This window comes from Sapajus apella, unplaced genomic scaffold (assembly GCF_009761245.1).
Source record: "Sapajus apella isolate SASKATOON/1434 unplaced genomic scaffold, GSC_monkey_1.0 scaffold15, whole genome shotgun sequence".
Taxonomy (NCBI): Eukaryota; Metazoa; Chordata; class Mammalia; order Primates; family Cebidae; genus Sapajus; species Sapajus apella.
Genome location: NW_022436955.1, coordinates 32,991,582 through 33,013,771, shown reverse-complemented (window position 1 = coordinate 33,013,771; position 22,190 = coordinate 32,991,582). Strand labels below are relative to the sequence as shown.

At 49.3% G+C, this 22,190-nt stretch overlaps 1 protein-coding gene across 17 annotated transcripts in view; it reads left to right on the top strand.

The window, feature by feature from the left end:
• Positions 1–22,190, top strand: part of FANCA (FA complementation group A) — an 83,627-nt gene that overhangs the window by 38,449 nt on the left and 22,988 nt on the right. For 14 of the 17 annotated variants that reach the window (XR_004270680.1, XM_032284747.1, XM_032284748.1 and 11 more), the window contains 14 exons: positions 790–900; positions 3,063–3,158; positions 3,246–3,305; positions 5,177–5,265; positions 6,128–6,188; positions 6,276–6,325; positions 10,954–11,027; positions 11,648–11,761; positions 13,404–13,540; positions 15,572–15,642; positions 15,950–16,043; positions 16,200–16,387; positions 18,934–19,030; positions 20,439–20,612. Coding sequence is in view for 16 of the 17 variants with exons in the window: in XM_032284747.1 (XP_032140638.1) it covers positions 790–900; positions 3,063–3,158; positions 3,246–3,305; positions 5,177–5,265; positions 6,128–6,188; positions 6,276–6,325; positions 10,954–11,027; positions 11,648–11,761; positions 13,404–13,540; positions 15,572–15,642; positions 15,950–16,043; positions 16,200–16,387; positions 18,934–19,030; positions 20,439–20,612 (1,416 nt within the window). In the remaining variant the exon portion in view is untranslated. Of the gene's footprint in view, positions 1–720; positions 901–3,062; positions 3,159–3,245; positions 3,306–5,176; positions 5,266–6,127; positions 6,189–6,275; positions 6,326–10,953; positions 11,028–11,647; positions 11,762–13,403; positions 13,541–15,571; positions 15,643–15,779; positions 16,044–16,199; positions 16,388–18,933; positions 19,031–20,438; positions 20,613–22,190 lie in introns of those variants that run through there. The other 3 variants (XM_032284749.1, XM_032284761.1, XM_032284762.1) reach the window with 3 other exon arrangements.

Sequence of the window (22,190 nt, the reverse complement as noted above, 5' to 3'; positions counted from 1 at the left end):
AAAAAAAGAAGAAGAATGTACACAAGGTTGTACACTTTGAGAAAGACCGTAGTAAGCCCTCAGTTCATGTTGCAGCTCAGGCTTCTTGATGAATAGTAACCCACTGAGGCTTCACTGCGATATCCTGTGTGCTCACACATGGCCAGTGTGATAGAAGCTCGTGTGTTTGTGCAGGTAAGTCGTTCCGTTCTCATGTGTGTACACATTTTCTCTGCAGGTTCACTTGGGATGCGTTCAGGGCGATGCCCATTATAAAACCTCCTTCCTTTCCTGACTCACTGCAGCCTTTGCCCCCGGGACCTTGCGGCTGCCCCCGTGGTTCCCGGAAGGGTTTGCTCTTGCTCCACGCTTGCTCTGCCCTAGGGTCTTGCAGTTTCGTTGTCTGGGGTGGCCCTCCTTGGCCTCCATTCTTCAGCCGCCTCTTTCGCGGTGATCTGTCCGCTGATGGATGAGGTTAGAAGTTAAGTGTGTTCAGAAGTGGCTTCATCCAACAAAATCAGTTTGTTTGCTGTGCACAAACACTTGTTAGGGCATTTAACAGATTGTACCCCTACGGGTCCCCAAAAGATACCATAGTTAGTGTTTACTGTAGCTAATTATTAACTTTTTTATTTGAATAACTTTTAGACCGTCCCTTCAATGAAATCATAGCCATGACATCTGTAAATGTGTGAACCAAAATGACTTGTGGTTGTTTCACTTTCTTCCTTTTGTGTTTAGGAGGCCGACTAGAGCAGCAGCCAGACACTGCCTGGCTGTCCTGGGTTTCACGCTCTTCTCTCCACACAGGCCTCCTTTGGGAGTGCACGAGGCTACCATGGCTGCAGCAAGAAGGCACTGGTTTTCCTCTTCAAGTTCTTGTCAGACCTTGTGCCTTTTGAGTCCCCTCGGTACCTGCAGGTGAGAAGCTGCCTGCGACATCCGTGATTTCTGGTACTTCTGCTCACCTGCTCAGTCTGAGGACTGCCTTGGCCTCCCCAAGAGCCTTCCGCCGATCTGCTCTGAGCCTCTCAGCCAGGCCCCTCTCCTTCCCCAAGCAGTTTATGGTGAGACAACATGGACGTTGCAGCTGGCAAGTCCTCAGAAACCCTTGGCTCTTCGGGGCCACGGAGATGGGTAAATACATCATGTCACTGTGCAGTCCACCTTCAAACAGTGAGCAGGTCTAAGTGGTGACATGGAAGGACATTCTCTGCTGCACTCCGTTGTGCAGGAAGAGTAAGTTTACTGCATTGTATGAGGATCTCATTTGTGCTTTTCTTTTTTTTTTTTTAACCTACACCGTGGAGCCGTGCTCACAGAGGTGTGTGGGCAGCCTGTGAGTGAGGGTGTGGGGGCTGTTGCCATCCTTTTGAATACCTGGATTTTAGGGTGTGCTTCTTTCTTATACAGGGCCATCAGCCCATTTATTTGCATTTGTTTGGTTATCTTTTGTTTTTTTGAGTCGGAGTCTTGCTCCGTTGCCCAGGCTGGAGTGCAGTGGTGGGATCTTGGCTCATTGCAACCTTTGCCTCCTGGGTTCAAGCAATTCTCCTGCCTTGGCCTCCCGAGTACCTGGTATTATAGGTGCCCGCCACCATGCCCAGCTATTTTTTGTATTTTTAGTAGAGAAGGGGTTTTACCATATTGGCCGGACTGGTCTCAAACTCCTGACCTTGTGATCTGCCCGCCTTGGCCTCCCATAGTGCTGGGATTACAGGCATGAGCCACCACGCCTGGCTTTTTTTTTTTTTTTTTTTTAAGTAATTTCATGGCTTTTTTTTTTTTTTTTAAAGACACTCTCACTCTGTCACCCGCCTGGAGTATAGTGGTGTGATCATAGCTCACTGTAGCCTAGAGCTTCCAGGCTCAAGCAATGCTCCCACCTCAGCCTCCTGAGTAGTTGAGACTATAGGCAGACTCCAGCATATCTGGGTAATTTTTAAAAAAAAATTGTTATTATAGATGGGGTCTTGCTATGTTGCCCAGGCTGGTCTTGAACCGAGCTCAAGTGATTCTTCTGCCTTGACCTCCCAGCATGCTGGGATTACAGGCATGAGCCACTGTGCCCAGCCTGACCCTGTTTTTTTTTGAGATGGAATCTTCCTATATCACCTAGCTGGAGTGCAGTGGTGTCATCTTTGCTCACTGCAACCTCTGCCGCCTGTATTCAAGTGATTCACGTGCCTCAGCCACCTTGAGTAGCTGGGACTACAGGCACAGGCCACCATGCCTGGCTGATTATTTGTATTTTAGTAGAGACAGGGTTTCACCATGTTGTCCAGGTTGGTGTTGAACTCTTGACCTCGTAATCCGCCTGCCTTGGTCTCCCAGAGTGCTGAGATTACAGGCGTGAACCATGAGCCTTGCTGTCTTTTATTAAGGAAATTGCAGTATCCCCACTGTCACCTTTCATGTTCTTGGCGGCACCCAGTTATCCAGGAAGAGCAAGTTATACTGCATTGTATTAGGATCTCATTTGTGTTTTTTTTCCCTTTGCACTCTTGGCTCACTGCAACCTCCACTTCCTGGGTTCAAGCGATTCTTCCGCCTCAGCCTCCCGAGTAGCTGGGACTATAGGCGTGTGCATGACCTGCTAAATTTTTTTGTATTTTTAGTAGAGATGGGGTTTCACAGTGTTGGCCAGGATGGTCTCGATCTCTTGGCCTTGTGATCCACCCGGCTCGGCCTCCCAATGTGCTTTTTTTTTTTTTTTTTTTCTATCTACACCCTGGAGCGGTGGTCCTCACAGGTGTGTGGGAAGCCAGAGGTGTGGAGCTGCTGGTGGGCTGGCTGGCCCGGCTGGCCCCTGCCTGCTGCTTCTGGGAATGCACATCCCTGGCTCCCCCAGTGAGCCACATAGGACCAATTACCTGAGAATTCCTTCATTTTTCACCTGGGAAAGCAGACTTCTGTTGTGTTTTAGTTTTACTAATGGTTTGCTTTGCATACTCATAAATACCCGTAGAGGGCTGTGTTTCTCCACTCAGCAGCACTATGGATGGTCGAACTGAGCTGTGGCCTCCCTGGAGTCCCAGACAGTTCGCTGACTAATGTTGCTGCACTCTGTTGTCTGTCCTCAGGTGCACATTCTCCACCCACCCCTGGTTCCCAGCAGGTACCGCTCCCTCCTCACAGACTACATCTCATTGGCCAAGACGCGGCTGGCTGACCTCAAGGCAAGCTGCCCCTCCGTGCCCACTCCTCACACCCGTCCAGCAGAAACAACTTTGTTTTCATATTCGCATTTTGTCTCTCCTCTGAAGGTGTCTATAGAAAACATGGGACTCTACGAGGATTTGTCATCAGCTGGGGACATTACTGAGGTAATGTTGCTTGAGCCCTGCAGGGTCTCAGCCAGTCACGCCCACCTCGCAGAGGTCCAGTTTCCTTTGTCTCTCGAGCCTTTCAGCCTTCCCAGTCTCTCGTCTGGTCTTGGTTTGGGCGCAGCTAGGGGCAAGGCTCTGAAGGCCTCTGTTTTGCCTGTCCCACCATGTGTGTGTTCCCAGCATTAGCATGAGGGGATTTTCTCTGTGTGGGAAAGAAGTGCTTCATGGTGCAGTAAATGTGTCCCTTTAGGAGATCTTGGTTCATATGGGGTTGAATGGAGAGGTGGTCAGTCATGTTTTTCTTTGAATTAAAGAAAAGTGTTAACTATTTTTTTTTCAACTCTAAGTAAAATACACATTGTTTTTTTTTTGAGATGGAGTCCAGCTCTGTCACCAGGCTGCAGTGCAGTGGCACGGTCTCGGCTCACTGCAGCCTTCACCTCCTGGGTTCAAGTGACTCTTCTGCCTCAGCACCCTGGGTACCTGGGACTAGAGGTGTGTGCCACCACGCCCAGCTCATTTTTCTATTTTTAGTAAAGACGGCATTTCACTGTGTTGGCCAGGATGGTCTTGATCTCTTGGCCTTGTGATCCGTCCGCCTCTGCCTTCCAAAGTGCTGGGATTACAGGCGTGAGTCAACATGCCCGGCCCAAGTGTTAACTGTTTTTGTGGAAGCCAAATGTCAGATGGTGTGTAATGTATGTCACTCATAAAAACATTCTTTTTATTTATTTATTTATTTTGTGTGTGTGTGTGTGTGTGTGTGTTTTATAAAAACATTCTTTACTGCTTGAGACCTTTTTATTTTAAATTTACAAGTTATTGACGAACACTTATAGGTGACATTAAAGCGTTTGGTGAAAATATTTAATGCAACTTTCCATTTATGATTCGTTACTATTTATAAGGTACTATATTTTTTTGAGGTGGGATTTTGTTCTGTTGCCCAGGTTGAAGCAGTGGTGTGATGGTAGCTCAGTGCAGCCTCAACCGTGTGTGTTCAAGCGATCCTTCCACCTTGACCTCCTGAGTAGCTGGGGCTACAGGCGTGCGCCACCACGCCTGGCTGGTTTTTAAAATTTTTTGTAGAGATAGGGTCTCTCTGTGTTGTGCAGGCTTGTCCTGAACTCTTGCACTCAAGTGATCCTTCTGCTTTGGCCTCCCAAAGTGCTGGGTTACAGATGTGAGCTGCCATGCCTGACCTCATAATTTTTGTTTTGACACGGAGACTTGCTCTGTTGCCACGAGAGTAGAGTGACACGATCATGACCACTGCAGCCTTAAATTCCTGGGCGCAGGCAGTCCTCCCACCTCCGTGTCCTCAGTAGCTGGGACCACTGGCTCATGCCTGTACCCTGGCTGATTGTATTTTTTGTAGAGTTGGGATTTCGTCATGTTGCCCAGGCTGGTCTTGAACTCTTTGGGCTCAAGGAATTCCCCCTCCTTAGCCTCTCAAAGTACCGGATGTATATGGACATGAGCCACGGCACCAAGCCCTCGTAATTGTTTTTAATCTCAAAAATTAAATCTCGACTCCTTCCGACCTGGAAATGTTTACTTTCAACTCTTCACTCTCTTAAAGGCAACAGAGAGGCTGCTGGCCGGCAGAGGAGGGAGCAGCTCTTGGTGGAGCTCAGCTGCCATGAGGGCCTCAGGGCCCCGGGTCTGAGCTTGTGGGTGTAGGAACAGCAACACTGTCCCTTCCCGTGTTTTGGGAGGGCTCCAGTGCCCCTGCTGTGCGCACTCATATGGGCCTTTAATTTGTGCAGAGCCTTTGCCCAGTGAAGCGCAGGTTGAGTCTGGCCTTCACTACTCGCTTTCTTTTAAGTTCTCTGTTCTTTTTTTCTTCCTCCCTGTACTGGAACCAGCCCCACAGCCAGGCTCTTCAGGATGTTGAAAAGGCCATCATGGTATTTGAGCATACAGGGAAAATCCCAGTCACCGTCATGGAGGCCAGGTAGGCTGGGCTGTCCAAAGGGCAGGGGCAGCTGCAGTGAGTGCAGAGTCCACTCTGATGCCTGTCAGTGTCTTGGGGCTTTTAGTGTGTCCCAGGTCTGCTCAGAACCACATGGGGAAGGTTGGCCACTGTCTATTCATGGAGAGACAGCAGTCAGGGCTGTAAATTCACATCGAGGATCCTGCAGTTGGGGGATATGGGGTGAGGTCAAGCTATGCATTTGCTGACGTTACAGACGTTAGCCACTGCGCCCAGCTAGTTACAGTTTTTTAAAAAAAATTTGATTCTGAATATCACTGCTAGCATGATTTCTGTGTAAAAGCATGTGATGCCCGTCCCACGCTGTAACAGCCAGTAGGAAGTGCTGACTGGGGAGCCCGCAGTGGGAGGGAAGACGATGGGGCACCGTGATGTTTTTTATCAATGCTTTCTTCGTGACCAGTACGGCATCAGCAACAAAGAGCTGAATAGTACAGCTGTATTGAATCTGGTGTAATCCCAGAACATCTTGAATTCTGGTGGTTACCTGTGTGGACAAGCTTCCAGGGTTTTCAAATTAGCTTCAAGCAAAATGCCCCAAAGGACCTTACATGGGTCTTATAGCCTCAGATTGATCCAGGCTGCACGGCCAAGCCCAGTGAGCAGGCAGAATGTGGTCCTGATTGCCACGGACTCCAGGCTGGGCTGGCACAGCCTGCCCTATACGTGCCTTGTGCTGGAACTGTGCACGAGAAGACTTCATGACAGCAGCACATTGTGGCTTTGGAATAAGCCCCTGCATTCCACTCTGAAACACCAGTCACTGTTTGGGAATTGCCTTTTCGCTGCACTCACCTACCCACTGTCTGCTTCTCTGTTGCAGCATATTCAGGAGGCCTTACTACATGTCCCACTTCCTCCCTGCGCTGCTCACACCTCGAGTGGTCAGTATGCATCTCCATGAGAACCAGTTGTGTCAAAAGCAAGGACTTTCCTTGTCAGCATCTCACAGGACTCTTGTCTTCCCACAGCTTCCAAAAGTCCCTGACTCCCGTGTGGCTTTTATAGAGTCTCTGAAGAGGTATGCAGGAACATCTACAGGGGGACTACTGTGCTTTTCAGGTTTTTGTGTGTGTGTCAGTGCGAAGAATTGTGGCTCTTCTGTAGAGAAATTTGTGTGATCACTAATGTGTTTTATTTATTTTTTTGATAGAGTCTTGCTCTGTTGCCAGGCTGGAGTGCGGTGGTGTAATCTCAGCTCACTGCAGTCTTCGCCTCCCAGGTTCTAGCAATTCTCCTGCCTCAGCTTCCGAAGTAGCTGGGACTACAGGCGTCTGCCAACACGCCTGGCTAATTATTTGTAGTAGAGACGAGATTTCACCATGTTGGCCAGAATGGTCTCGATCTCTTGACCTCATGATCCACCCACCTCGGCATCCCAAAATGCTAGGATTACAGGCGTGAGCTACTGCACCTGGCCCATGTGTTTTATTTATAAAATATTGACTCCAAAATTAGTTGGTTACAATTTTTTTTTCAGATGAGTCTTGCTCTGTCACCCAGGCTGGAGTGCAGTGGCGTGATCTCGGCCCGGCACAGTCTTTACCTCTTAGGTTCAAGCGGTTCTCCTGCCTCACTCTCCTGAGTAGCTGGGATTACAAGTGTGCATCACCACTTTTTAATTTTTTTTTTTTTTTTTTTTGTTTAGTAGAGATGGGTTTCCCCATATTGGCCAGGTTGGTTGTCGAACTTCTGGCCTTAAATGATCTGCCCGCCTCGGCCTCCCAAAGTTCTGGGATTACAGACGTTAGCCACTGCGCCCAGTTGGTTACAGTTTTTAAAAGAAAGTTTGATTCTGAATATCACTACTAGCATCATCATCTTTTTTTTTTTTTTTTTTTTTTTGAGATGGGCTCTGGCCTCGTCACCCAAGCCTGGAGTGCAGTGGTGTGATTTCAGCTCACTGCAGCCTCCACCTCCTGAGCTCAAGTTATCCTTCCATCTCAGCTTCCTGATTAGCTACGACTACAGGGGTGTGCACTAAGCCTGGCTAATTGTGGTATTTCTTTTTGCAGAGATGGGGTTTCACCGTATCCGGGGTGGTTGCAAACTCCTGAGCTTAAGCGATCTGCCCACCCCAGCCTCACAAAGTGCTGAAATTACAGGCATGAGCCACTGCACGTGGCCACCACTAGCCTCTTTTTTTTTTGGATGGAATCTCGCTCTGTCACCTTGGCTGGAGTGCAGTGGTACACCTTTGGCTTACTGCAACTTCTGCCTCCCAGGTTCAGGTGATTCTCCTGGCTCAGCTTCCTGAGTAGCTGTGATTACAGGCACGTGCCACCACGCCTGGCCAATTTTTCTGTTTTTAGTAAACATGGGGTTTCACCATGTTTGCCAGGCTGGTTTTGAACTCCTGAACTTGTGATGTGCCCACCTCTTCCTCCCAAAGTGCTGGGATTACAGGTCTGAGCCACCGCGTGTGGCCACATCATTCTTGAATGAAAGAAAATGTTTGGGGCTGGGCATGTGGCTCATGCCTGTAATCCCAGCTTTGGGAGGCCGAGGCAGGTGGATCATGAGGTCAAGAGATCGAGACCATCCTGGTCAACATGGTTAAACCCTGTCTCTACTAAAAATACAAAAAGCTAGCTGGTCATGGTGGTGCATGCCTGTAATCCCAGCTACTCAGGAGGCTGAGGCAGGAGAATTGCCTGAACCCAGGAGGCGGAGGTTGCAGTGAGCTATCGTGCCATTGCACTCCAGCCTGGGTAACAAGAGCGAAACTCCGTGTCAAAAAAAAAAAAGAAAATGTTTGAGTACGTAATGATTGTACAAATAAGGTAACTGAAGGAACATCAAACAGAGCCCTGGGAAGGCCTCATACTGCAAAACCTTAGGGTAGACCTGACCTGATCTGGGAGGTCTTGTTAGAATAATAAGGTATTCCTGGCTCGCTTACATTGCAGGCTTCTCGTAAGAAAGTTGGTTCGTATCACAAACGTCACCTTTGGAAGAAATAGGAAAGTATAAGTCCTATATTTCAGTAAAATTTATACAGTTCTGGGATCTATCAGAAGATAAGAAGGACAAAGAATTTAGAAAGTAAAAATCATTTTTTAAATCTTAATAAGTTTATTCTCTGGGATTCTTTTTGATTTTTTTTTTTTTTTTTTTTTTTCTCCATGAGGCACTTTATTTGTAAATATATGTATTACATCCCTGGAAAAAGAATCCCAGGATTTTCCGTCTTGTGTGTTTTCGTCTTGCTTCTTCACGGTCCATGATGCCAGCTGAGGTTGTCAATACAATGAAACCAAACTGGCGGGACGGAAGCAGATTATTCTGCCGTTTTTCTAGATCTTTGAGTTGCACATCAAATCTGGGGCTGATCACACCACACTTGTTTAGCCTGCCTGTGAGGTTCACAACAATTTTCCCAGCTCTGTGATCATCAGTGATTTCAAATTCGCCAATGTAACCGTGCTGCATCATCACAGTGAGAAACCGGACGATGACTTTGGAGCACAGCCTAATAAGCACCTGGCGTTTGCCTCTGTTTTCGGCATTGTAGATGCTCTTGAGAGCATCAGCCAGGACGTTCATGCGCACCGTTGTGGTGGCGCGGAAAGATGGCGGAAAGAGAGGGATTTTGTTTTTCAAGTCTCTCACCGTCACCAGGCTGGAGTGCGGTGGCTCAATCTTGGCTCGTTGCAGCCTCCACCTCCTGTGCGCAAGCAATTCTGCCTCATCCTGCCGAGTAGCTGAGACTATAGGTGTGCGCCACCATGCCCAGCTGTATTTCGTATTTTTAGTAGAGATGGGGTTTCATCGTGTTGGTCAGGCTGGTCTTGGTCTCTTTTTTTTTTTTTTTTTTTGAGACGGAGTTTCGCTCTTGTTACCCAGGCTGGAGTGCAATGGCGCGATCTCGGCGCACCGCAGCCTCCGCCTCCTGGGTTCAGGCAATTCTCCTGCCTCAGCCTCCTGAGTAGCTGGGATTACAGGCACGCACCACCATGCCCAGCTAATTTTTTGTATTTTTAGTAGAGCCAGAGTTTCACCATGTTGACCAAGATGGTCTCGATCTCTTGACCTTGTGATCCACCTGCCTCGGCCTCCCAAAGTGCTGGGATTACAGGCGTGAGCCACCGCGCCCGGCGGTCTTGGTCTCTTAACCTCGTGATCTGCCCACCTTGGCCTTCCAAAGTGCTGGCATTACAGGCGACAGCCACTGCGCCCAGTCATTGTTTTTTTTTTTTTTTTTTTTTTTGAGATAGAATTTTGCTCTCTGTTGCCCAGGTTGGAGTGCAATGGCATCATCTCAGCTCACTGCAACCTCCGGCTCCCTGGTTCAAGTGATTCTCCTGTCTCAGCCTCCCCAATAGCTGGGATTAACAGGTGCCCGCCACCATGCCCGGCTACTTTTTGTATTTTTAGTAGAAACAGGATTTCACCATGTTGGCGAGGCTGGTCTCAAACTCCTGACTTCAGGTGATCTCCCTGCCTCAGCCTCCCAAAGTGGTGTGATTACAGCTATGAGCCACCATGCCTTTCCCCTTTTGTTTAAGACCGGGTCTTACTGTGTCACCCAGGCTGGAATGTGGTGGTGTAGCCATGGCTCACTACAGCCTTGACCTCCTGGGCTTAAATAATCCTTCCACCTCAGCCTCCCAAGTAGCTTGGTCGAGAGGCATGCTCCACCACACCTGGCCAATGTATATATATTTTTTTGAAACAAGAGTCTCACCCCGTCGCCCAGGCTGTAATACAATGGCTTGATCTGGGCTCACTGCAACTTCCAGGTTCAAACGATTCTCCTGTCTCACCCCCCTGAGTAGCTGGGGCTACAGACATGCACCACCAGGCCCAGCTAATTTTTGTATTTTTAGTAGAGACTTGGTTTCTCCATGTTGGTAAGGCTGGTCTCCAACGCCTGACCTCAGGTGATGTGCCCACCTCAGCCACCCAAAGTTCTGAAATTACAAGTATGAGCCGCTGCGCCTGGCCCAATTTTGCATATTTTTAATGACATGAACTAAGCACTTTTCTTAGTATTATTCATTAAAATTAACAAAGATTCATTTTTTGAATTTAGAAATTACCAAAAATTGAGAGAAATAGAAATAATTGATAATTTCACTGCCCATTGATAATTCTGGTAATGTTTTGTGGTCTAGCTTTTTATATGTTAATGTGTGATCAATAAGCCATATTTTGAAACAGTAAGTGCTATTTAAATTCATATATATATATATATATATATATATATATATATATGTAGTTTTGAGACAGACTCTTGCTCTGTCACCTAGGCTGGGGTGCAGTGGCTCAATCTCCACCTCCTGGGTTCAAGTGATTCTCCTGCTTCAGCCTCCTGAGTAGCTGGGATTACAGGCACCCACCACCATGCCCGGCTAATTTTTGTATTTTTAGTAAGAGACAGGATTTGCCATATTGACCAGTCTGATCTCGAACTCCTGAACTCAGGTCATCCACCTGCCTCGGCCTCCCCAAGTGCTGGGATTACAGGCGTGAGCCACCGTGCCCTGCCTAAATCCATATATATTTTTATATCTTTTTTTCCTAAAAACAGGCTCATAATGTGCACAGTATTTAGTATGTTTCTATTTTATAATAGATTTGGGGATTGCAATCTTGAATTAAGTCAAGTCATAGCTGACTTGCGTTTATTGTTTTCCTGTGATCCAGAGCAGATAAAATCCCCCCGTCTCTGTATTCCACATACTGCCAGGCCTGCACCACTGCTGAAGCGAAGCCGGAAGGTAAGTTCCTGGGCCGCTTGTCCACGCTGGGACTTGTGCTTTTCCATTTCCCTGACCTTGAGCATCTGTTGCTCAGTACCATCCCAGTGAGCTTGGGGGTGGCTGTGCCAGCTGGGGCCAGAGCTGTGGGTACAGGGTCCGCCCCCCATGTTGACACCCAGGGCCATCCATGGCACAGGCTCTTACTTGGGGGCCTTGAAGAATCACCTAACATAGCACCTTCTGGGGAAAAAAACAAAACAAGACAAGATTGACGAACCAGAGACTAAGTCATCACCTATCCATGGTCCTGTGCCCAGCCTCCTCAGCCCCTGGGCTTCCTTGGCTGGGCTTCTGGTCTTTTCTGCAATGATTGAGTGGTGTTGATGGTGCACACAGAATCACTTTGTTTCTTAAACTTGTTTATAAGTGTAATTTTTGATGTGGTGGCATCTAGCATCAAGGAGAACACCTCATTTACCTTCGCAGAGACTTCGCAGTGCCTCCATCTGGCGTGCATAGAGCAGCATAGAAATGCACAGTTCTGTATTTGACTGTGTGAAGTTTCTGGTTTTGTAATGAAAAGTTCTGTGAGTGTCTGCCCATCTGGTCTGATGGTGAAAATTCCCTCCTCCTTGCAGATGCATCCCTGGGAGTAAGGGCGGACCCCAGCTGTGCCGAGGAGCCCCTGGGACAGCTCACGGCTGCCCTGGAAGAGCTGAGAGCATCCATGACAAACCCTAGCCAGCATGACGGTGAGGACGGACGGACGGGGTGCTCACGTGCCCCCTGTGTGTAGCCTGTGGTTGGAGCTCGGTGCCCGGTCCATTTTCCCTTTAGTGATGTCAGGCTAGTGTGTCTTCCTAGTGGTCCAGCATTTGGTGGTGAAGCTTGACCATGGGCTGGAGGGTGTGGATCCTTTTTTAAGACAAGGTGAAGGCTGGTTATAATCAAGCTGTCACAGACCTTTGGCAGAAGATGAGTATTCTGCTCGATGCATTTAGATAGGACAGATAATGGGGAAGAATAAAACATAGGAAGTGACTAGGATGTGCATATGCCTTCTCATCCTGACTGTTGGAGTAGATATTACATGAGACACCTGGGGTCTCTGCCTTGTAATCCGGCTTCCACATGACAGTTTTTTGCAAAACCCAGAGTATGAAATGTTCATCTGTGGACTGAGGACATGGAGTTTCCATGCACTTAGTAAAACACGGAGTACAAAGTGTTCATCTGTGGACTGAGAACATGCAGAGTTTTAGACCACTTACGTGTCGCACGCCAGTCCACAGTGGAAAATGCCAAGTTCTAGGACTTTCACAGTTTTTCGATGTCACACACACAATCTAAAATAAGGAAGCCATATTTTTAATTGAGTAACGTGAATAGATTTTTATTTATTATGAGTTGATTTCATTTGAACTAAGGGAGGCTCATAGAGCCGTGCGTGTGCGCGCGTGCACGCCTGTCACGGATTCTCTTGTCGCCCAGGCTGGAGTGCAGTGGTGTGATCTCAGCTCACTGCAACCTCCACCTCCTGGGTTCTAGCAGTTGGCCTGCCTCAGCCTCCCGAGTAGCTGGGATTACAGGTGTCAGCCACCACGCCCAGCTAATTTTTGTTTATTTTTTAGTAGAGATGGGGTTTCACCATGTTGGCCAGGCTCCCAGCTAGTCTCGAACTCTTGGCCTCAGGTGATCCACCAGTCTCAGCCCCCAAAGTGTGCTGGGATTATAGGGTTGAGCCACCATGCACAGCCTAGATGGAGGCAATATTAACAAAACTTTTAGTGCTGGCTGGGGCTGCAGTGCCTCGACATGGTCTTTACTCAGGCCAAGGAGACACGTTTCTGAGGGCAGCCTTTCATTGAGGTGCTTGTGCAGAATGTGGTGTGTGGGGGACATTGAGGAAATGTTTCAGTGCTTAAGAAAGAGGTCGATAAATGTCAGGTGAGTTCTGTTTCTAACAGCAACAAAATGGTTTTCATGTTTAAATGATGCAGTTGGGCTGCCTATGGCTCGTTACCGTGGGCAAACATGGAACCTCTGGCATGTGCTTAGGCAGGTATGGTATGCGGAGGGCTGACATGGGATTTCAGATGGGGAGCATAAAATGTGGAGGTTTGTGTTGGTGAATGAAGAATATGTCCAACTCTCAGCTGATCAGAAAAAGGTAGTGGATGGCGTCTGGCCCCATCTTCCATAACACATGCTGTGTCACAAGGCTGCAAGCCCCCTGCAGTGCGAGCAGACGCTAGCATTCAGCACCTGGCTGGGGGATGTGTACAGCCAGCAGGGTCCGTGGAATTGCACTTGACAGGAGGCGGAACTCTAGGCCACAGCTGTGTGTCTTCTTTCAGGGTTCCCTTCTTTCCTAACTGGTTTCTCCGTTTGCAGTTATCTCCGCACAGGTGGCAGTGATTTCTGAAAGACTGAGGGCTGCCCTGGGCCACACTGATGATGATGACAGCGTTGAGTTAGCAAAGATTCAACTCAGCATCGACACACCGAGACTGGAGCCACGGGAACACATGGTGGGTTTGGGGCTCAGAACAAGGCAGGAGGTCTTCATTTTCCTTTAGTCAGAGGCACTAGACGTGTGGAGCGTCCTCTCACTTTCTGTTTGACTTGCTCAGTAAGCTGTACAAGTGATGTCAGATGCTCCAGGGCTGGAAGCAGCCTGTCGGGGTCCGCCGTCCTAGCCTGTTTGTGTATGAAGAGCTCCTTTGCCATTTTATTTATTCATTTTGGAGACAGGGTCTTGCTTTGGTGCTCAAGCTGGAGCACAGTGGTACAGTCACGGCTCACCGCAGCCTCAACCTCCTGGGCTTAAATGATCCTTCTGCCTGAAGCCTCCTGAGTAGCTGGGACTACAGGCATGTGCCACCGCACCCGGCTAATTTTTGTATTTTCTGTAGAGATGGGGTTTCTCTGTGGTGTTTTGACTGGTCTAGAGCTCCTGAACTCAAATGATCTGCCTGCCTCGCAGATGTTGGGATTACAGGCGTGAGTCACCGTGCCTGGCCCCTTCTTTTTTCTTCTTTGAGACTGAGTGTTTCTCTGTTACCTGCAGGGTTTAGTGGGTGTTCTTTTGTATGTGGAGACAACAGATCGCAGGAAAGAAAGGACACAAGGACACAGAGTTAAAAGAAGAATTCACCTGGGCCTGGGGGACCACTACTACCGAGTGGCTCGCATTGTTTACAAGGCAGGGGGGCAGGGTCAGGAGAGTGCCTCATCTGACATGATTAGTAGGGGTCAAGCAGATCACATTCTTACAATACCGGGGACCATGTGGGTACAGCACAGGGGGCCCCTCCCTCTCAGGTAGCCACTGCAAGGAGGGGAGGCACATACATCAGTATCTTTCTGTGCACTTATCAGAGACATCAAAGGCTTTTAGGATTCCTCTGTTCTAAGAATTTACAAGGGAGCATCGGGTGGGAAAGTACAGCATGAAAGTGGACAAGGATGGTGACCATCAGAGCACGGCTCCACGGAGAGGTGTTTAAGCCCCGGATGTCTGCGGCCGGCTGGCTAGTGTCAGACCTTCCTCGAGAGCTGGATGGAGCTGAGTGTTCTCTGAACTCCCCAGTGAAAGGGAAACTCCCCCTCATGGCCTGCTAAGCGACGGGCGCTTCCCCAGGCGCTGGCGTTACTGCAAGGCCTGCCTGCTAAGTAACGGGCGCCTTCCCAGGCACTAGTGCTACTACAAGGCATTTACTCTTGCCTCCAAATCACTTCTCATAATGTCCCTTCAGTTCCGTATTATATTTCATGTGATTATTTCTATACTACAAGGCTAAAAGTGTTCCTACCCTGTAATACTAACGCAAAGGTTCGTAGTAGCAATAACGTAATTAGATTGAGCATATAATTATGTGAGTACATCTAAGTCTAATTGGTATCGTTGCTATCACTAAGCAGTCAGTAAATACATTCAGTATCATTGTTGTACTTAAGTAATCAGATATTTATTATGCTGGGACAGATTCTGCCTTCAGTCTCTTGCCATGACACCTGGGCAGCCTTCTTCCCACAGTTGCCTAGGCTGGAATGCAGTGGCCTGATCTCGGTTCGCTGTAGCCTCCACCTCCTGGGCTCAAGCAATTCTCGTTCCTCAGCCTCCTGGGTAGCTGGGATTACAGGCGTGTGCCACTACGCTTGGCTACCGTTTGCATTTTTAGTAGAGACAGGGTTTCACCATGTTGACCAGGCCCATCTTGATGGCCTCTTTAGAATATGCAACAGAGACTTGTTAGTGGCCCCAGAACCTGAAATATTTTTCTGGCCTTTGACACACAAGGTTTGCCAGTCTTGCTCACTGCTATAGAATTTTGCGATTGGCAGTTACGTGAGGGCACTTGGACTTTTACTTTCCAGGATTGGGGAATGGAGGCCTTTGGTGCCAGTTTGCATTGTAATGTGCTTTCCAAACACAGGCCTGTTTTGCAGTTCTGTTTGTGAGGCAGGATTGTGATGTCAGTGGTGGAAGCACTGCCCGACTTTGTTCCTCCTGCTCCCATCCCTGGGACACTGCACTCAAGAGAACCATGTCTCCTTAGGCCGTGGACCTCCTGCTGACGTCTTTCTGTCAGAACCTGATGACAGCGTCCAGTGTGGCTCCTCCAGAGAGGTGAAGGCACGGGTGTCTCCCGGGGGGTGTGGGGCTGCTTTGGGTGCCCCCTCCTGCTGGGCCATGGCCACAGGCCAGGCACGCATGAGCTCGGCTCTGCGGGAGCAAGCCCCCCCATGCTGAGTTTGGTCAAACAGGACACAGCAGAATTCAGGAAGCACCGTGGAAGATGGGTTGTCTTCCAGAAAGACTATTGCTTTGGCGAACCGCCTGGCTCTTTCTTGGGCCCGTGGTGCCTGGATTAGCCATTGGAGGGATGTGTGGGACTAAATGCCCAGTGCTGATGGTTTCGTGGTTGTCTCTGCAGGCAGGGGCCCTGGGCCACCCTCTTGGTGAGGACCATGTGTGGACACGTGCTCCCTGCAGTGCTCACCCGGCTCTGCCAGCTGCTCCGTCACCAGGTGAGCCCCTGCTTTACATGGGGCACCCTTGGGGGCTTGCTCTGAGGGCCAGGCTGCTGCTTCCTGGCTCGTCTTTAGTGCCCTGGAAAATTCCAGCTGGGAAGAGGGTGACTGGGAAGAGGGCTGTCTGCTCTGCCACCCTAATTCTCATTGCAGGGCCCGAGCCTGAGTGCCCCCCATATTCTGGGCTTGGGTGCCCTGGCCGTGCACCTGGGTGAGTCCAGGTCTGCGCTCCCGGAGGTGGATGTGGGTCCTCCTGCTGCCACGGTGGGCCTTCCTGTGCCCGAGCTCTTTGAAAACCTCCTGACCTGTAGGACCAGGGGTTCCTTGCTCTTCTGCCTGAAGTGAGTTGTTCTTCTTCCCAGTTGCGTCTTCTCTCCTCTCTCCAGAAAAGTGGCACATGCTTGTCTGATGAAATTAGAAGGGACAGACATGGGACATACTACCCAGAGATAACTTTTTAGCATTTTGGTATATATCCTTCCAGAATTTTATCTGTCATGTGTTAATAATTTGCCTGCGTTTGTTTCTTTGTTCATAAAAATGGGATCATACTATACTATACTAAATTGCTGAAATTAATACTGCTACTAAAATTAATAGTAGATAATAACTGTCCACATTGTGGGGCGTTCTTTGGTGTCCTGGTGAGAGCTCTCTTTTGTCTTGGGGTTGTCTGGCACTTGGTTGGACCAACTCCCTCTGGTCAGGTAATTGGGCACCCCGTGGTGAGCAGGTCCCAGTGTTCCACACCTTGGACTGTTCCTCTAGGGCTCAGCAGTTGGGGGCCATATGCTTAGGTGGAGAATGGTCTGCTCAGGGCCTCAGGACCTCACTTCAAGTGCAATGCATAGGCAGAGGCCAGGACAGAAGGCTGGGAGACTCCAGTGGGAGTTCCTGGCTGGGGCTGGGCTTGTAGCTCCTGGGTCCTTGTGCAGAAGCAGCCCAGGTCAGGACAGAAGCCCTGTTGCGATACTGCAGATCCTCTGGGGGAAAGGGGGCAACTGGCATTATGACAGGGTCTGGACAACAGAGGACTAGGAAGGGGCCCATGAAATATACGTAGAGCTAGAAGAGGGAGTCAGATGGCAGCTGTGTGGATCCCCCACCCTCAGACATAGGCCATGGGATGCAGGCCCTCAGCCCTCTGGGGGTACAGAGCCCATCCCAGGCTCTTGGCCACAGCACACAGTCCTCATTTGCCTCAGGGCCCCCAACACTGAGTGCTGGGTATTGGTGTGAGAGGCACACAACCGATGGAGAAATCGGGAGCTGGTGAGGAGGGGGGTGTCCAGGTGGCTTGGGGCAGACAGGGCGCGTCCCATCTTAGGAACACAGAGGTGCCTTATATGTATTCAAATGAAGAAAGCAAACTACTGAATTCTGTCTCAGATGCTACTTTTGGCATAAGAAAGGAGGGGAGGATGAAATACATCTATTTGGTGGTTTTTGTTTTTTTTGAGACAGAGTGTTGCTCTGTTGTCTAGGCTGGAATGCATTCATGGCTCACTGCAACCTCTGCCTCCTGGGTTCAAGCAATTCTCATGCTTCACCTTCCTGAGTAGCTGAGACTACAGGTGTGTGCCTCCATGTCCAGCTAATTTATGTATTTTTAGTAGAGATGGAGTTTTGCCATGTTGCTTAGGCTGGTCTTGAACTCCTAATCTCAAGTGATCTGCGCACCTTGGCCTTCCAAAGTGTTAGGATTGCAGGTGTGAGTCTCCATGTCTGGCCGAAATATGTATTTGTGAAACAGAAATACTAGAACTCTTAAGAACACCAAGACGGTGCAGTGGCTCACACCTGCAATGCCAGCACTTTGTGAGGCCGAGGCGGGTGACTCATGAGGTCAGGCGTTGGAGACCAGCCTGGCCAATATATTGAAACCCCATCTCTACTACAAATATAAAAATTAGCCAGGCATGGTGGCAGGCACCTGTAATCCCAGCTACTGAGGAGGCTGAGGCAGGAGAATCACTGGAACGTGGGAGGCAGAGGTTGCAGATTGCGCCACTACACTCCAGCCTGGGCAGCAGTGCTAGACTCTGTCTAAAAACAGAAACAAAACACCATGACAGCAACTTCCTGCTGGGATGATCGCCCCGTCTCCTTTGCCTCATGGAATCTCATTTTTCACATGGGTATTGCTGTATTTACTTATATATGAATACATGACACAAGGTCTCACTGTGTCACCCAGGCTGGAGTATGGTATAGCGATCCTGGCTCACTGTGGCCTTGATCCCCCAGGCCCAAGCAATCGTCCTGGCAGCTGAGAGTGCAGATGCACACCCCCACACCCAGCTACTGAGAGATAGGGTCTCACCGTGTTGCCCAAGCTGGTCTTGAACTTCTGGGCTCAGGTGATCCCCTGAGCTGTGATTATGCTACTGCACTCTAGCCTGGGCATCCAATTAAGGCCCTGCATCAAAGAAAAAATAAACCAAGGACTGGGCTGGGCACAATGGCTCACGCCTATAATCCCAGCACTTTGAGAGGCTGAGGCAGGTAGGTCACTTGAGGTCGGGAGTTTGACACCAGCCTGACCAACATGGTGAAACCCTGTCTATACTAAAAAAAAAAAAAATACACAAATTAGCTGGGCTTGGTGGCAGATGCCTGTAATCTCAGCTACCTGGGAGGCTAAGGCAGGAGAATTGCTTGAACCCAGGAGGGAGAGATTGCAGTGAGCTGAGGCAGTGCCACTGCACTCCAGCCTGGGTGACAGAGTGAAACTCAGTCTTCAAACAAACCAAAACACCAAGAACTGATGCTCCAGCCATCCGCTTTAGAATGCACTAAATTCAGTTTCGTGAAATTCAAAGTTATTTCTCCCTTCATCGCTGATTTTGTGTGAAGCACATTTATCCATTATAATTTCCGTTTTCAGGTTTTGTACAGCAGCAATTTCTTACTCTCTGTGCAAGTTTCCCTCCCAGTCACTTGGTGTCTTGTGCAGCTGCTTATCTTCAGGCCTTATTAAAAAGGTAGGTTCCCTTGTTTTCTGTTTTTTCATTCTGCTCTGAGTGTCAAGTTTGCACAGCTTTCTGGCTGGAAGCTGAGGTCTCCCGCCACTTTGCGCTGATCTCAGGGGAGCTCCGGGGTCAAGCTGTCACGGCCACCTCTGCTGTCTGTGCTCAGCACTGCCTTGTCCTCTGCTCTGAGTGTAAAGGGAAATTGTATGAAGACAGCTGCAAGTCTGTAGTCATAAGGAAACAGATGTTGGTATTTATCACATGAGGGAATTGAAAGATCAGTATTCATAAAAAGTATCTTTTCCAGTAAAGAAGAATTCTCATTTTTCTCATCTACTAAACGCTCCTTATGTTGATCAGGACAGAGGAATTTAAAGATGAGCATTGGAAACCCTGAATGTCAAAAGCAAGGGTGAAATTGCACTGCAAACTAGTGTTGTCCTTTCATAGGATTTTTATAAACGTATTGTTTATTAAATAGTGGTTTTCAGGCCGGTTGTGGTGGCTCATGCCTGTACTCCCAGCATTTTGGGGGGCCAAGGCAGGTGGATCACGAGGTCAGGAGTTTGAGACCAGCCTGGCCAACATGGTGTAACCACGTCTTTACTAAAAATACAAACATTAGCTAGGCGTGGTGGTGCATGTCTGTGGTACCAGCTACGAGGGAGGCTGAGCAGGAAAATTGCTTGAAGCTGGGAAGCGGAGGTTGCAGTGAGCCGAGATCACAACGCAGAGTGAGTCTCCGCCTCAAAAAAAAAGACAGCGGTTTTCAACTGCAGGCTTCACAACATTAGAATCAACTAAGAAGCTTTTGAAACTACAGATACCTGGCGCCTTCCCAGATAAATTAATTCGGAATCTAGGAGTAGCCCCTGAGGATCCAGGGCGCACGTATTTACAGTGATTTCCTATGAGGAGCTTTGTCCCAGGTGCCAAGTTTTTAAAGAAAACATGGAATTGGAGCTTAGAAGAAGCCAGCCGGTCCCCACCCACCGCAGCCCTTTTGAGCTGTTGTGGGCTGGTTATGAACCCAGCAGGCAGCCTCATCTGCTTGGGGCAGAGATGGACGCAGTGATGCAGCACTGGTAGCCTGTTTCGCTTGTCCAATTCGTGTGCATTTTTGGTGGGAATGCCATCCCTGGCAGAGCCCTAGAGATTGGCGGTTTCACTGCTTCCTGACATTTAGCCCAGGGAAGCAGGTAGGTGGCAGGAACGTCTGCACACAGGCTAGATCACTGGAGCACTGTGCACGGCCACAACCACTGAGGGGCTCTGCGCCCTCCCAGGGGCTGGACTGAAGTTCCCTGAACGTGGGGTTGTGTGTGTGGCATGGCTGTTGATGGTCTGTTTGCACCTGAGCATTTTCTTAGCCACTCACGGTGAAACTTGCCTGATGAAGAAACTGCCGGGTCTGTTTCAGTTTCAGTTCCTTGTGCTCAGATTATTCCCAGAGGCCCGACAGCCTCTTTCTCAGAACGCAGCCAGCCTTTCCTGGAGACCCTTGTATCTACCTTCTGCAGACTGGCAGAGAGCTGCCCTCTCTCTCTGGACACACAGAACCTTCCGAGAGCTGTTAAAGGAGGACGATGTTCAGGTAGGTGACCCTTTCTTTTCCCTGCATGGTGCCACGTCCCAAGTCTAGGGTCTGTGTGTGCAGACTGTCTTCTCTGAGGCAAGAACAGCAGCACTTAGGAGATTTGATTGGAATTTTGACTGAGATTGTTGTGGTTTCATGTGCAGCTGTCACGAAATGATAATGAGATGGCATGGTGCTCACACCTGTGATCCCAGCACTGTGGGAAGCCAAGGCAGGTCGGTCACCTGAGTTCAGGAGTTCAAGACCAGCCTGGGAAACATGGTGAAACCCCATCTCTAAAAACAAAAATGCAAACATTAGCTGGGCGCAGGGGTGTGCACCTGTTACTCCAGCTACTCAGGGGGCTGAGGTAGGAGAATCGCTTGAGCCTGGGAGGTGGAGGTTGCAGTGAGCCAAGATTGCGCGACTGCACTCCAGCCTGGATGACAGAGTGAGACCCTGTCTTAAATAAATACGTAGGATAGATAGATATGCTGTCATACTTTCCCATTGTCTCCCAACACAAACTTCTTTTTTTATTCTTATTTATTTTTTGAGATAGTGTCTCACTGTATCACCCAGTCTGGAGTACAGTGGTGCAGTCTGGGCTCACTGCAGCCTCTGCCTCCTGGGTTCAAACAGCTCTCATGCCTCAGCCTCCTGGGTGGCCGGGACTACAGGCACATGCCACCACGCCTGCTAATTTCTGTATTTTTAGTAGAGATGAGGTTGTCTGGGCTGGTCTTGAGCTCCTGATCTCCAGTGATCTGCACGCCTTGGCATCCCAAAGTGCTGCCATTACAGGCATGAGCCACCACGCCTGGGAAGTTCTTCTTTCTGTTTTTTGAAATAGAGTCTCGCTGTGTCGCCAGGCGCCATACTGGAGTGCAGTGGCATGATCTCGGCTCACTGCAATCTCAGCCTCCCGGGTTCAAGCAAATCTCTTGCCTCAGCCTCCAAAGTATCTGGGACTACAGGCACGCACCACCATGCCCAGTTAATTTTTGTATTTTTAGTAGAGACGGGGTTTCACCGTGTTGGCCAGGGTGGTCTCGATCTCTTGACTTCGTGATCTGCCTGCCTTGGCCTCCCAGAGTGCTGGGATTACAGGCTTGAGCCACCGCGTCTGGCTGGGAAGCTCTTTTAAACATGTCGGCCAGGCTCTGTGGTGGCCATTCGGCATCTCTAGGCTCGCCCCTGTGCATCTGATTAGTGGGAGCTGGTGCTGCCCTCACCAGTGTGCCTCGGTACTATTTATTTCCTAGGATGTTTTCCTGATTAACTATATTAGCTACACAAAAGTATGATGCCCTGTTTTAGTGTAAGGAATGATGGGCAGGCACAGTGGAAAAGAAGAAAGAAGGATGAGGCAGTGAACAGCTCTGTACCCACCAGCAGCTCGGAGGGAATTGTCCTGCCTTTGGGGCACTGGCAGCACCCTCCCTTAGCCGTGCCACGTCAGTGGGTGTCCTGTGCAGAGCACTGCAGCTCTGGTCTCACCCAGACGGAGCGTGTGCTGGTCTGTGTGTGTCCTGCGCAGACACTGCAACTCTGGTCTGACCCAGACGGAGCGTGTGCTGGTCTGTGTGTGTCCTG